At 57.8% G+C, this 13,451-nt stretch overlaps 5 protein-coding genes across 5 annotated transcripts; 3 read left to right on the forward strand and 2 right to left on the reverse strand.

Annotated features, from left to right (window-relative positions):
• Positions 1-566: 566 nt before the first annotated feature.
• On the forward strand, positions 567-3,461 carry UV8b_06622 (uncharacterized protein; the record flags this gene model as incomplete). The annotated part of the gene is made up of 1 exon (XM_043144119.1): positions 567-3,461. One exon carries the CDS (start codon positions 567-569, stop codon positions 3,459-3,461), a length of 2,895 nt encoding a protein of 964 aa, XP_043000054.1.
• A 301-nt stretch (positions 3,462-3,762) lies between these two features.
• Positions 3,763-5,735, reverse strand: UV8b_06623 (uncharacterized protein; the record flags this gene model as incomplete). The annotated part of the gene is made up of 3 exons (XM_043144120.1): positions 3,763-4,838; positions 4,934-5,089; positions 5,234-5,735. The coding sequence occupies 3 exons, from the start codon at positions 5,733-5,735 to the stop codon at positions 3,763-3,765; spliced, it is 1,734 nt and encodes a 577-aa protein (XP_043000055.1).
• A 437-nt stretch (positions 5,736-6,172) lies between these two features.
• UV8b_06624 (uncharacterized protein) lies at positions 6,173-7,210 on the reverse strand (the record flags this gene model as incomplete). The annotated part of the gene is made up of 2 exons (XM_043144121.1): positions 6,173-6,784; positions 6,953-7,210. The coding sequence occupies 2 exons, from the start codon at positions 7,208-7,210 to the stop codon at positions 6,173-6,175; spliced, it is 870 nt and encodes a 289-aa protein (XP_043000056.1).
• A 693-nt stretch (positions 7,211-7,903) lies between these two features.
• On the forward strand, positions 7,904-8,512 carry UV8b_06625 (uncharacterized protein; the record flags this gene model as incomplete). Its single annotated transcript, XM_043144122.1, has 1 exon — positions 7,904-8,512. The coding sequence occupies one exon, from the start codon at positions 7,904-7,906 to the stop codon at positions 8,510-8,512; it is 609 nt and encodes a 202-aa protein (XP_043000057.1).
• A 761-nt stretch (positions 8,513-9,273) lies between these two features.
• Positions 9,274-10,086, forward strand: UV8b_06626 (uncharacterized protein; the record flags this gene model as incomplete). The annotated part of the gene is made up of 1 exon (XM_043144123.1): positions 9,274-10,086. One exon carries the CDS (start codon positions 9,274-9,276, stop codon positions 10,084-10,086), a length of 813 nt encoding a protein of 270 aa, XP_043000058.1.
• Positions 10,087-13,451: the final 3,365 nt, after the last annotated feature.

The following is a 13,451-nucleotide window of genomic DNA, read 5'->3' on the forward strand; positions in this document are numbered from 1 at the left end:
GGGCGCGGCATAGGTGCCTAGCAAGACGTAAAACAATTTGTGCGCATCTTATGCAATGCACCAGGGACATTCAACCTGTGCAGCCGTGTTGGTTGTCTCACGCCTTGAGCCCGATTCGACCAATCGTGGCAAACAAGGGTGAGTCAACGACCGCAATATTTACAGCTTGCCAGGCAAGTGTTGTTTACAGTGTTTCAAGTTGAAATTGACTACCGAGATCTTTACTCTCGTTGTGATTGGTTTCGTCGTTGTTGTTGTTATTGTTGTTGATGTCGTGGCATGGCTGGAATGTATCACGCAGGCAACGCATTCCATGGATAATATTACAGTGCGACTGACCCATTACAGCATTGTTATTCACGACGGCAAAGAAAAAAAAAAAGGTCCCCTCATTTTGTCGTCGTGTCCTTCGAAATCAACGGCAGCCAACTGCACCGAAAACCCGCCACGACATGCTCATCGAGCGATAGGGGTATCACGGATTTGGCTCAAAACGCGTGAGGGCAGCATTTCCGTGAAGAGGTCCCCATACCCTCTCGGGGATATCCTCATCCAAGCCTGGACAAATGGAGGAATTCGAAGCCGTGAGGAGAGATGGCGAGTCGGGCGGGTTGGGCTTGGGAGGGCTGCTCGGCATTGCATTAGGCGGCGGCATTCTGCTCTTCACCACGGTCGGCATGCTCATGGCCTGGAGGATCAAGGCCCGGCAGAATAAGTCACCGGGGAGAGCATATGCGATTCCAGACGAGTTTTCGCAGACGCGTCTAACGAAACGCTCACTTCTCATGACCGAGTCAGCGGTTAGCGGATTCTCCAGCCGATTCTCGAGCCGGCTCTCTCTCACGCTCCCTCCGATCATTCCTTTACCACCCATGCCGTCGTATAGCTCGTTCAGCTTTTTCTTCCGAACGCCCAGCCGAAAGGAGAAGGCCGGTCGCCGAAGCTGGGTCGGTGGAGACGACTTCCCCGGACCGCCGGTCAACCACAAGAATGCCAGGGGGGGGGTTTTCAGTCGCGATGGTTGGCTAGGCCATGTGCCTACCGTGCCGAGCATGACTAGCATCGCCGATCAAGAGGATCATATTTACGACAAGGTGTCTGAGAGTACGCATGTGAGGAAGAACCATGCGCAGCGGCCATATTACGAGGAGTATCGGAAGCAGCAGCAGAAGCAGCAGCAGAAGCAGCCCGAGAAGTGCCATGTGCAAAATCAACAGCGGTTCCATGCACAAACGGACCGAGTCGTCAGCAATTTTCAAAATAGCAAGACGGCGCCGAATCTTGGATCTCCGGGTGATTTCCCTCGTGGTCGACCATCTATTATATGTGTGCCCGCTCAGGCGCACATTCGACCTTCCATCACAATGACAGACCTTGACCTAAGGAACATCTTGCGCTCCACTGATGAGCGGCTCCGGGAAGGGCACAGCCGCTCACCTACTAAACAGCCCGCTCAACCGCCGTCTACTTCTGGCTCTCCTGTCAAGACGCCTCGGGCACGTTATTCAAGCTCGATCCGGAAAGTGGAACGACGGCATGGCAAACAAACTCCGAGTACTCCGAGTCCTGCCAAGGGTGAGCCCATGAGCACTTCGCCAAGGAAAGCCTCGGTGGCCTCCATCAGCAGCGCTGCAACCAGTCTGATAGCAGAAGCAACGCACCAGCTTGAGCTTCTTGGCGGCATGTGTTCCCCAAGCCGGCCGCGAGCTCGGGAGTGGGAGCCCCGGGAGAAGCAGATCCTTTCACCGAGCGCACCGGGACTGGCGAGCCCGCTCTTCACGCCAAGCCACAGTCCCAAGAGGAGCCCGCAAACGAGCCCGCGGCGGAACGCGCAGCAAGGGAGTCCCCAGCGACCGAGGTCAAGGGATAGCGATCGGTCCAGCTCCTTGTCGACACTGTACAGCGTGGGCGAGCCGGAGAGCGAGAAAGCTGATGCGCAGGGGCGACAGCGCGTTGGCAAGGGACGCCACAGCAGGCAAGAGCTTGAGCAGCAAATACTTTCCGCGGCAGGAGATCAAGATGACCCCTTTGTGGAGAACAGGCGCGGCACAGCGAGCATGGGGGGCGAAACCCTGAGCGGACAACCTCGCCGGCCTCGACCGTTGCGAGTCATCAAAAGCATGAGCCCGAGCCACTTTGTGACGGCAGGAAACGAATCACTTATCCCCCGACCTCTACGACCAAAGTCAGCCATGGCGAAAGGCGTCGCCGGTCGGGGATTCGACGCGGGACTGGGACCGCCTGGCCCTCTGGTTCTGCAGCCTCTTGGCGCGCGCCACTCTCTTGAGATGCCACCAAAGCGAGAGCAACACGTGGAAAGGGGTCAGACGCCGCAGGCTGCATCGAGGTCGAGCTTCACATCGGCATATATTCCTAGTCAAGAACCTGAAGCAAAGGCCATGCTTGCTCGCGAGGTGCGAGACCCAGTGTGGCAGCGAGAATCAAACGCTGGTAGAACATGCGCTGCAGGCTCGCCTCCGCCTATACCTACCAGGCATGGTGATAGGCGCTCGGCCATGTCGGCATCGCGCTCTAGCCGAAAGGACGTCCCGTCCATGATCTTGGCCAACGACGCTCAACGACGGGCTCCTTCTCACCGTCCGCAGGCAACGGCATCAGCACCAGATGGCCCCGTCATCCCAGCCAAACTCTCGCCACGGCGCTCGGTCCACAGGTCCTCCGGTGGCAGGTCTTCGCGGCGCGGCAGCTCCGGATCCAGCCCTGGCTGCTCTTCATCGACCGGCGTGCCAGTTCGCCGGGTCACAAGCAGTCCCTCCGGAGACGCCCCTGCGCTGGGTACCACAATCGCCGAGCTGAGACGAATGAACAGCGTCGTCAGCTCGAATAGCGCCACGTCAATTGCCTCGTCCACGGTGCTGGAAACAAGGACAGATGCAGCTACGCGCACTCGTTCGACGTTCAATGACAAGACGGTCTCGCCTCGACAAGTGCCTAGACCACCACCGGCCGCCATTGGAATGAAGCATTACCTCAACATTGGCAACGCGAATGCCGAAATCGATAGGCACAAATCCATGATAAGCCTGCCCAGGACCGTCCCATCTCCCTCTTCTTCCTCGCCAAGCAAAAGACCCCAAAGCGCTGGCCCTTTGAAAGCAGGCTCTCCCGCGGCCAAGGAGCGAGGCAAGGAAAACTACAGCTCAGGCGTCAGACAGGGTAGACAAGAGGAGCTGCCTCGCCTGAGAGAAGTGCCTCAGAGCCCTGTCCGGTCGCCCAGAGAGGTTTTCAAGCCAAAATTCACCATTGTGGCGAGGTCTCCCCCTCCCAGGGGGGGGAGCAGAGCGTTGAAGCACGGCGCCGTGGCAAACCTGCTCGGTCACGAGCAACGAGGAGACGCAGGATGCAGAGACAGCGCAGGAAGCTTGGGATTGTATGATAAGGACGGATTTTTGTTGCCTTCCCCGGAAAGAGAGACGAGGAAGAGAAGCCCGCGAATGTGAATCGTGAGAGAAAGACGGGGGAGAGAAAAGAAATGAAGGAAAAAAAAAAAAAAGGAGACTATGGCATCCACTCTGTATTTCCCCCGTCTCTATTCCTATTATTCAATTCATCACTAACTGACTGCACGGGATGCGGTTCAGTCGTTTGCGGTCAGGGCAGCCCGATGAATTTTCTTTGCCTGAAAAAAAAAAAAAAAAAAAAAAACATGCAAATCTTTCCATCTTTGTATATATTCCTTTTTTTTTCTTCTTCCATGTCGCCCTGCATCATGGATGGCATTCTATCTGTTTCGCTAGTTAGTCAGTACTTTAATTGATCAATTACCTCTGGGGAGTTGATGAAGGCGCATCTCTGGCGCAGCTTTTGCTCCAGCATGGCGGGATGTGCCCTGGGGCCGTCTGTCGCCGACAGGCCCTCGTGCGGACCAACGACAAAGATGTCGACCTGGTTGCCGGGGGTGAAGGCCGGCGCGAAGCCCTGGAACGTGTCGTGGCCCTCGATCCCCGGCCTGCCGGTGCTGGCAAAGGTGGACCAGGAGCGGGAGCCGCGCCGTCGGAGCCGGTGGTCGGACGGACCGGGGTTGAGGTGGTGGCAGCTGCCCGTGCCCGTGTCGTAGGGCGAGAAGTTGCCAAAGACGTAGGCGAGCTCCGAGGTGTGGATGGCGCCGAGGCCGGGCCGGTGGAGGACGCGGGACAGGTAGGGATCGAGGACGGTCTGGTTCCAGTCGTAGAGGTAGACGGCGTTGCCGGCGGCGGCGAGCTGCTCGGCGTAGCCCAGGGGCGCGCACGTCATGAGGATGTCCCTGAAGATGCGGGCGGCGCGGTAGAACTCGGCCGACGGGTTGGCGGCGCGGCGGCCGGGCGCGAAGTCGGACACGGGGTACAGGGCGAGGAGGGCGTCGAGGTTGGGCGCGCTCAGGCCCGGCGCGTAGGCGGCGAGGAAGGAGCGCGTGGCGGGGGCGGACGCGATGCCCGGGTCGGTGAAGAAGGCCACGTCGTCCTGGCACCAGCCCATCATGGCGGTGACGTTGGCGAAGCGGCGCTGGCGGAGGAGGCGCGAGGGCGCGGCGGGCAGGAAGTCGCCGTCGACGGCGGGCAGCCACACGTCGCCGATGTTGTGGGCCACGTCGGACCGGTAGGTGGCCACCGCGGCGGCGAGGAGCTGCGCGGTGCCGAGGCGGCGGAGGCAGCGGACGGTGCCGGGGGCGTGCAGGTGCGTCTTGTTGCAGCCGGCGCGGTGGACGAGCAGCCGCATGGCCTCGAGGGTCAGGTTGCCCGTCATGGCGGGCTCGAGGGCCTGGCTCTGGGCGATGGCCTGGTGGAAGGGCGCGGGTCGGGAGCCGCCGTAGGCCAGGATGTGCATGCCCACGGAGAGACCTGGAAAAAAAGGGGGGGGGGGGGGGGGGGGTTGTTCAGATTCAGATGTCTCTCTGGGCGAGGGCGACGAGCGGGACGAGGACGGGGCGCTTTACCTCCCGACGACTGCCCAAAGATGGTGACTCGGCCAGCATCGCCGCCAAACACGCCAATGTTGTCGCGCACCCACTCGAGGGCGAGCCTCTGGTCCCGCAGCCCTGCGTTTTCGGACCCCTCGGCCCTCAGGGCTTCGGACTGGGCAAATCCAAAGACTGCGTGAGAGAGGGTCGGGTCAGCATCCTCGACAACGCGTCGAAATAACACGCCGCAAAGCAGCAGCAGCAGCACAAAGCGGGAGAGAGAGAGAGAGAGAGAGAGAGAGAGAGAGGTGGGGGGGGGGACACGCAAATGCTCACCTCCTAGACGGTAGTTGGGGGCCACGTGGATGACGGGCAGGCCGTTGCGGACGCTCTCGAGGATCATGGCGTCCGGCTGCACCGTGGCCTCCTGGTTGGAGCCGGACCAGAAGCTCCCGCCGTGCAGGTACACCAGGACGGGGAGGCGGGCGCCCTCGCGCGTGCCGGCCGGCCGCGCGACGTTGAGGTTCAGGCAGTCCTCGGAGACGCGCGTCACGTTGGTCAGCGAGATGGGCGGCTCCCACGGGCCCAGGGGCTGCGGGCAGGCCGGGCCGTAGGCCGTGGCGTGGACGGCGCTGCCGCGCGGGGGCACGTGCGGCCGCGGCGGCCGGAACCGCTGGCCCAGGCTGGTGTCCTGGCCGTAGGGGATGTTGAGGAACACGTCGACGGCGTTGCGCGACAGGCCGTGGTACGTGATGCCGCGGAGGGAGTCGATCACCACGGGGGCGGCGGCGGCGAGCGCGGGCGCGGGCGCTAGCATGAGCACGATGCCGGCCTTCATGATGCGCGGGGGCGAGCGATGAAGGGGGGGATGAATGACAAGGGGGCAAGCGCGGAGAAGGCAGAAAAGCTCGACGTCGGGGTCGAGCGGCAGGGTGGTTTGGTGGTTCGGTGGTTTGGCGGTTTGGTGGTTTGGTGTTTCGGTTGGTGGCTCGACGTGTCTCAGCTTTTGGGGCGAAAAGTGTCGAATCGGCGCAGGTTGGCAGGGGCTGAGGGCAACGACTGCCTGTTTGTCTAGAGCTTGCTGCTGTTGCTGTGGAACGATGCCGTCTTCTTCTTCTTCTCCTTCTTCTCCTTCACATATACCATGCCCCGTCACGCCCCGTCATCCCCCGTCATGCCCCGTCATGTCTCGTCATGTCCCGTCATGCTGTGTCACGCCCCGTCACGCCCCGTCAAGCCCCGTCAAGCCCCCGTCGCGCCCCGTCATGCCCCGACTCATTCAACCCGCGGCCGCTTGTTCTCCGCGTCGTCGCCACCGCCATTCTCCCCGTCAGCTGGAGCCTCCTCCCGCCGCCTCGTTCTTCCCGCCCCCTGCCCCTGGCCGGGCTCTTCCCCCGCGCCATTTCCTTGTCCCTCGTCCCTGCCTCTGATCCAGTTGCCCTCCTCGTCAAAGTACTCGCCGACGTTGTCCGCCGTGATCCAGCCGCTGCTGCCCGGCATGGGAGGCGGCAGCCCGCCATCTGCCGCGCCGCGCAGGACTCCCGTGAAGCCGTCCACAGCCTCCCTTGCCGCACTGTCCTCAAAAACGAAGCCGTCGTAGTCGCCGCCATCGTCGTCTGCTCCTTCTTCCTCGTCGTCGCCGTGGCCGTCGACAGGGTCAGGGTGCAGATTGGAGCAGCTGGCAATGGCATCGTAGAGCTTTTGCGCGTCTGCCGCATCACCAGGCACTATGGTCAGCTCCATGGTGCTGGGGCCGTCGTCGTCTGCGCCGCCGTCCAGGAACTCGAGCTGCATCCATATCGTGCACGTGCTGCCGCCGTCCGGAGCCGCTGGAACTTGCCTCACTGCGTGGATCGAGATGGAAGGGTAGGGTATCGAGACGCCAGACTGGCTGGCTCTGCTAAATATTGTAAAATGCCTTTTTTTTTTAAAAAAAAAAAAAAAAAGCATTGAGTTTTTCCACACGGCACACATGGTTAGCTATCAACGGAGAACCCCGCAATGAGTTGATTTCTGCGGCGAACCGGGGGGAGGGAATACATGCTCCGAGTTTACAAAGACCTCGACTTTCAGCTCTGCCGTCTCCTCCTCGTGTCCATTCGTGGCGGCCCGAGGTTCGGCGGCGGGGGTGTCTGCAGGGAAGAGGGCCAGAATTCCGCACTGCGACTTGGGGACGGAGGCGAGGGCTTCCGGCAGGTGGAAATGCAGCACAGGCTTGCCGTCGCTGAAGGATGCCGGTGTTTGGGTCTGGTATTGGGAGAGAGAGACGTAGTCGTCCACCGAGGGAGGCGACCGAATCGTTGTGGCGAGCATGGTTGGAAGAGCAGACGACGGATGATGGACGACGGAAGACGGAAGACGGGTTCCAATGGTAGATGGAAGATGGCGGTTTGCTTGCTGGCGAGAGCAAAGTCTGGATGCAAGCTTCGCCTCGTCTTTCAAAATGCAAAAATTCAGGTTGTCAAATGGGGCGTGCGAGCTCCCTGTTCTTATCTTATCGCCCCGCAGGGCCCGTCGTCTTCCCCGCATTACAGTGAATACAGTGATTACAGTGGTTACACCTGGTGTCTGGTGTGCCTGGTACCTTGGCATGCACACAAACTACGCGACGACAAAAGTCCTCCTTGGCGGCTGCTGGCTGCAACTTCCCGCCGCCCTACCCCTACCCGCCTACCCGGGCCTGTTGACCCGCACCCTGCGCTGCAACGCTGCAACCAGCCAGCTCGATGCAATCTTGACTCAATCAATACTACACGGCCTGCTTCACCCACGCAGGAATCAATGCCATCATGAGGCTGAAACTGGCCTGACAATCCAACGGGAAGCACCGCGTCTTCTGCCACGTCTTCATCAGGCCTCGCAAATACACACCCCCCCCCCCCCCCCCCCCGCCGCCGTCACCCGCCGCCGTCACCCGCCGCACAGGCTCCATCGCCATCAAAGACCGACAGTCATCAAACATTTGTCTTCAAAAAACACGATCCTCCCCATCTCCTCAGCAAAGCAATGCACAACAGCCGTACGCCCATTGAGCGATCTTCCAAGACCCTCGAGCATTATACCTCTCCAAAACTAACCACAAACACAGGTCCCCATCCCCTGCTGGAGCAGGTGCCCCTCACCGTGTCTCCGTTCGTCTCTCTCCCCACCGCAACCACCCTCTCGTACAACTACAAGACGATGCCATCCAACATCCCTCCCTCGTCACTGGGCATACCCACATCTTCCCAGGGCGATGCGCAGCAGCCAAAGCCTTCCTTTGTTGTTTCAGGGTCGGGCCACGCCGCCCACCCGGACGACATCTCAGCCTCTTGTCGCGCGCTCCTCGCCCACGTTACCGATCTGCAGCAGAACGCCGAGAGGGAGTTGCAAGAGTTTGAGGAGCGCGTCAGGCAGCGCGACCTGGCCGAGAAGAGACGGGTCGCCCCGGGCTGGTTGGACAGCGAGTCGAAGCTCCTGCAACCTGAGCGGAAATCGGGACAAGCCGGGACGCGTGAGGGGGTGCCGTCGCCGCCGCCGCCGGTTTCGGAAAAGGGAAAGCAGAGGGAAACGGCAGAGGCTGAGGACCAGGGTGCGCAGCTGGACAGAGCGTTTGGGGGCATGGCTCTGAGGTGAGCTTTTGAGCTTTTGATTGTTACGGCCCTCTGAGCGACAGCAAGGAAGATGGGGGGGGTTTTTGCAGCCTGGCGTGTTTCTTACTTTTAGACACGGATTCGTCGACTTTTTCTCTTACCCCTTGCGATGGGTGATTTTTATAGCACGTCTGTTTATTGGAGGAACGCATAACGGTGGGATGACCGGACGGCTTGCATCATTTCTAAACTGGTTACTCTCGCGGACTCGCTGCTTGTCCAGGAGGGATGATATGATGACGATTGGGCAAGTGGCCGCGGCACGTTTATAGGGATTTTGATGTTATCCATTGAAGGATATCGCCAGGAATCACAGGGCTTCGTTTGGCTATAAGGATACCTCAAGCTTGATATAAATCAGCCAAATGCGCGTTTTGAAGCTATTTCTTTACCTATGTACCTGGTGTTTATGCGCTGTGGATCTGAGCAGGCCCTGCCAGATAGTCTCGCTATTGGTGGCTTTTCTGTCCTATAGCACTACCTTGAACCAATAACTTAACCCTCTTGCTTGCTTCTTTGATATTATCTTAGTAGCGGGCCCGTAGTCCGTATCCATACCTGCTTTTCGGGATAACTGCAAGTGGGGAATGAACCCCAGGACCCCAGGACCCCGGGAATCAAGACCCGGACTGAGCCTGAGACTTTGCTTTACCCCGCCAGTTTCTCTCTGCCCACCTACTCCGTACTCCGTACTCCTCCGTACCCCTTTCCCCGTACGTCCCCTCGTCGATTCTCATGGCAACCATGGACGAGCTCTTGCAGTGCGACCTGCTTCAGCAGGTCCTGGCGGAAACGCAGGGAGATCCCCCCCCGCGCCCGCCCTCGCCGGAGCACAAGAACAAGCCCAGCAACCAGCCCGGGCCCGTGGCCCCCTTCAGCTTCAGCGGCCTGCCCCCCGAGATCCGGCTCAGCATCTGGGAGGAGGTCTTTGCCGGCTGGTCCGTCTGGGCCGTAACCTCCCACGGCGCGCGGGAACCCGAGCCGCTCCTGTACGGCCCGCCGAACCGGCCGTTCCTGACCGTGACGCCCGTCGGCCACGCGCCCGCCCTGTGCGGGCTCGTGTGCCGAGAGGCCCGGGAGCAGCTGGCCAAGAGCTACGGCTCGCCGCTCCGCGCGCTGAGCTTCGCCGCCAAGGACAGCGGCGTCTACTGGGTCAACATGGACCGGGCGGTGCTGTACCTGGGCAACGCCACCAACGCCGCGGGCGTGCTCGACGGCTTCGCGCCCGAGGAGCTGGCCAAGGTCCAGCACGTCGTCCTGCTCTGGGACAACGCCTCGCCCGCCCCCGTGTGCCCGCAGCTCGCCGCGTCCTGCCCGGACCTCAAGACCATCGTCGTCCAGCGGCTCGAGGGCCCGGGCGCCAGCGCCGCCGCCAGGAAGTATCCCCAGCCGCCGCCGGCGTCCATGGCCCCGGCCTGCCTGTCGCTCGTCCGCTCCTCCGGCAAGCAGTCTACTCTGATGCAGCTGTACGCCCATTACTTCGGCTCGCAAGTCCTGGTGCACTTTGCGAAGCCGCGCCCGAGGCTGCTGGTGCTGTCCATAGATGTCGCGTCGTAGCCGCCTGCCCGCCCTGGGGCCCGGAGAAACTTGGCCAAGAGCGCAACAAGTCGTTTTTTGCCATTTTCCTTTTGCAGATTGTTGGGGCTCGTCATGTAAATTTTTTTTGCGTAATTTGTAGTACGTAGTTTTCCGACAGTAGTAGAATTTACAAGCAGAACTTGTTTTCTCGTATTAGCTGATCCCAGCTCATCCCGGCTCATCCCGGCTTTTCCCGGCTTTTCCCGGCTTAATCTAGCTTAATCTAGCTTATCCTAGCTTATCCTAGCTTATCCTAGCTCATCCCGTCTCATCCTGGCATGAAGCTGCCGCAAATTCTGAGCAAATAAACAAGTCGTCCTCGTTTTTTGAATATAAAGTCCGCGCGCTTATAGCTTCGCATATATCATCTATAAGCAGCTATTTACCGCATTTTTCTTCCTACTGCGCATATATCCTTTCTATATATTTTCCCCATATAATAGCCTCAGAAGCGACTCCGACGCCCTATATCACTTTATTATAGTCTAAGGGCTTTATATCTATTAGCAGTTAAAAATATATTAAAAGAAAAACAAGGGCTATTTAGTGTAATGTAGTGAAAATAAAGGTCGCTTTTATAGAAAAGTTCATATATAAAGGTATAAGCGCGGACTTGATATTCAAAAAACGAGGGCGGCTTGTTTACGTGTTCGCAAATTCTATGCAAGTATCTTGTCTTGCCATTTGCATGCGTGGCATGGCTCTATAATCAGCGTGCTCTACATAATGAGGACTATATTGACATTACAGAGTCTACGCGCCGTGCCATCCTGCCAGAAGCCAACATTGACGTCTCTTGCCAACTGCCTCGTGCACTTGTTGCAACAATCCCATGCCAGACCACACGATTGATGATGAGACAAGGCTGCTTGCTCCCTCAAGCCGGTTAGGCCGCCTTCGGAACGTCTTTTCCGGTCCCTGGAGTGTAGCCGCATAGATAGCAATTGGTTTCCTTGGTTGTTTTACACAACGAGTCCAACGCAACGCCAAGGTTCCATATACTATCCGTGGCGCCGGGATAGGGAGGGTCGTTGAAAACAATCTTCCCAAACTCCCATCCAAACTTTTCCGGGTTAGGATAAACCGTTAGATCCGCACAATGCTGGCAGAATTGGTTTCCGTTTTCGAGCATGTTCGCCTCCAAGCCCTCATCACAGTGGTTGGTTATGCCTAAATCAGCCTGCCCTGCGAGCGGGATTCCGTTGCAAACCTCTAAAGCGTTAAGGATTGATTGTAAGAGGCCTTCGCATTGAGGGTGGTGGAAGTCCCAAGCGAAGCCAACGCGGATGAGAGCGGCTGCTTGCAAGAGCGACCTGGCTTTAATATGCATTGTCGAGTTGCTGAAGCTGCTTTATTGCTTTGCGAATACTGTCAGGGTAATATTGGCCGAGGGGAAGGGGGGAATGGTTGCTTCCGTAAAGACAAGGCGAGGTGAAAGGCTACGATTCAACCCGAGAAGAGAGATATTGCCTGCATTTGAGATTGGAGTGTATTTTCCGTTATCCTTGTTTCTTGTTCCACGCACAGACCATGTACATGAATCTATCTTGCCATCACGGGTGCCGTCCTCATGTCCCAGACGGTTGCGTGTTTTAACATGAACGGTTTATCCTTAACTAGCATCCTCTTAGTAGAACTCTATTTTGGACATGGCGTGATTTTTTTTTTTTGATTTTCTAGCTGGAAGTCCATAACAGCTAGATGACTATAAAAAGTAAGCCTCCTGGCCGGTCCCCGCCGAATCGGAGGCTTCCGCTACCAGGCATGCATCGTTTATGTAACAGAGTGCCCTAGACTCCTAGGCAAATCCGAGCAAGGCCCGTCAAAAACAGGCCATGATCCCAGTAATACGAGCATCCTGGCGCATAGCACAGAATTGGGGCGCAACTCGGTATAGACGATGCCGCTTTAGCAGCATTAGGAAGAATCTGCAACGCAACTTTATAGAAGCGTTCCCAGAACACCAGACTATAACCCTAGCCAGTTCACGATATATCGTGTGTATATACCCCCTCCATCCAGCTTGTAAAAGGAAATTAATAGCTGCCCGGCCCATTTGAAGACACCGCGGCAGTACGCCAGTGCGCAGCAGTGGCTCAAACTCAAAATTGGTTGGGCGTCAATTCAGTATTTGTTGCCTTCAACGACGAGAACACGTGCAACCTCCGTAAGTCCGTTTTATCGCCGAGGCGTACGCCATAATCCGGATCCTGATGGGATGCTTGATGCGATGGATGACCGACCGAGGAGCCAGCGACCTTGTTGGAAAGGAGACTTGCTTATTTTGCATACCCGTGCCCTTGCTTACCTATAAGTTGACCCTTGCAGACTGGTCATCACGGGTATTGCAGCAGGGCAATACCCGTTGCCTACAATCTATCGCAATTTGGCCGCAGCAATTTCAATCGCGACATCGGTCACAGGTGTGCCTACTAGCATTTGATGTTTATTTGCCACGGCTACGAGCATTTATCCCCATCGCGATAGCAGCAGCCTAGTACGCGGGGCTGTTTCCAACAGACCGCAGCAGGCCACTTTGCAACGGCTACCGCTGTACGGCAGCCTCCGTCATCGTCATCGCTGACGCGGCCATCATCGCGGCACTGCGGCAGGCAAGCTGTTACTGCGGCAGGCAAGCTGTTACTGCGGCGCCTTGTATCGTACGGCGGCTTCCGACCGTCGGCAGCTGCATCCATCGCTGCCTGGCACATTTGTAGGACCGATAGGCAGTTTGACAGACTTGCCGAAACTCGCCGCTGCCAGGTAATCAAGCTGGTTACTTTGCGCGAGGGCTAACGAATTGGTTCTCGACCTAGTCGCTTACTTGTTGGGAAGTTGGAACTGCGCTGGGGATTCATTGAGTCCGAGATTGGTGCATCATCATCTATGGCCAATTGCCCAGTTGATGGGGAACTACGTCGACGTATTCACAGAGCCTCGGACAGGTCCGACTCATTCGTGATCGTATAGCTCTCACTCGTCACTCGTGATTCCTGACATATATGCCGCACCTGAATTATTATTCCTGTAGGCAGGATGTAATTGGTAGCAAAAAAGCGTCAACCGTCTAGTAGTTAACTCCTTTGACCAAACATATTGTCTTCTGCATTAGGTTTTATATATTTACCCTTGTTCTCGTATCCTCAATAGGTACTGTACTGTGCAGGAAAGGGTTTCCTCCCGGCTCTCGGGTTTTCCTTTCCGGATTATCTACCAGGAGTACTAGGAGTACGGAGTACTAGATAGGTTATTTACCTACCTAGGTAAGGTAGGTATGTAGCATTAAATAGCCCCCTGTCGCCGAGACAGCTCACGTGACAGTCGCCCACACTATATTTAGCTTC

This window comes from Ustilaginoidea virens, chromosome 5, assembly GCF_000687475.1.
Source record: "Ustilaginoidea virens chromosome 5, complete sequence".
In the NCBI taxonomy this organism is placed as follows: domain Eukaryota; kingdom Fungi; phylum Ascomycota; class Sordariomycetes; order Hypocreales; family Clavicipitaceae; genus Ustilaginoidea; species Ustilaginoidea virens.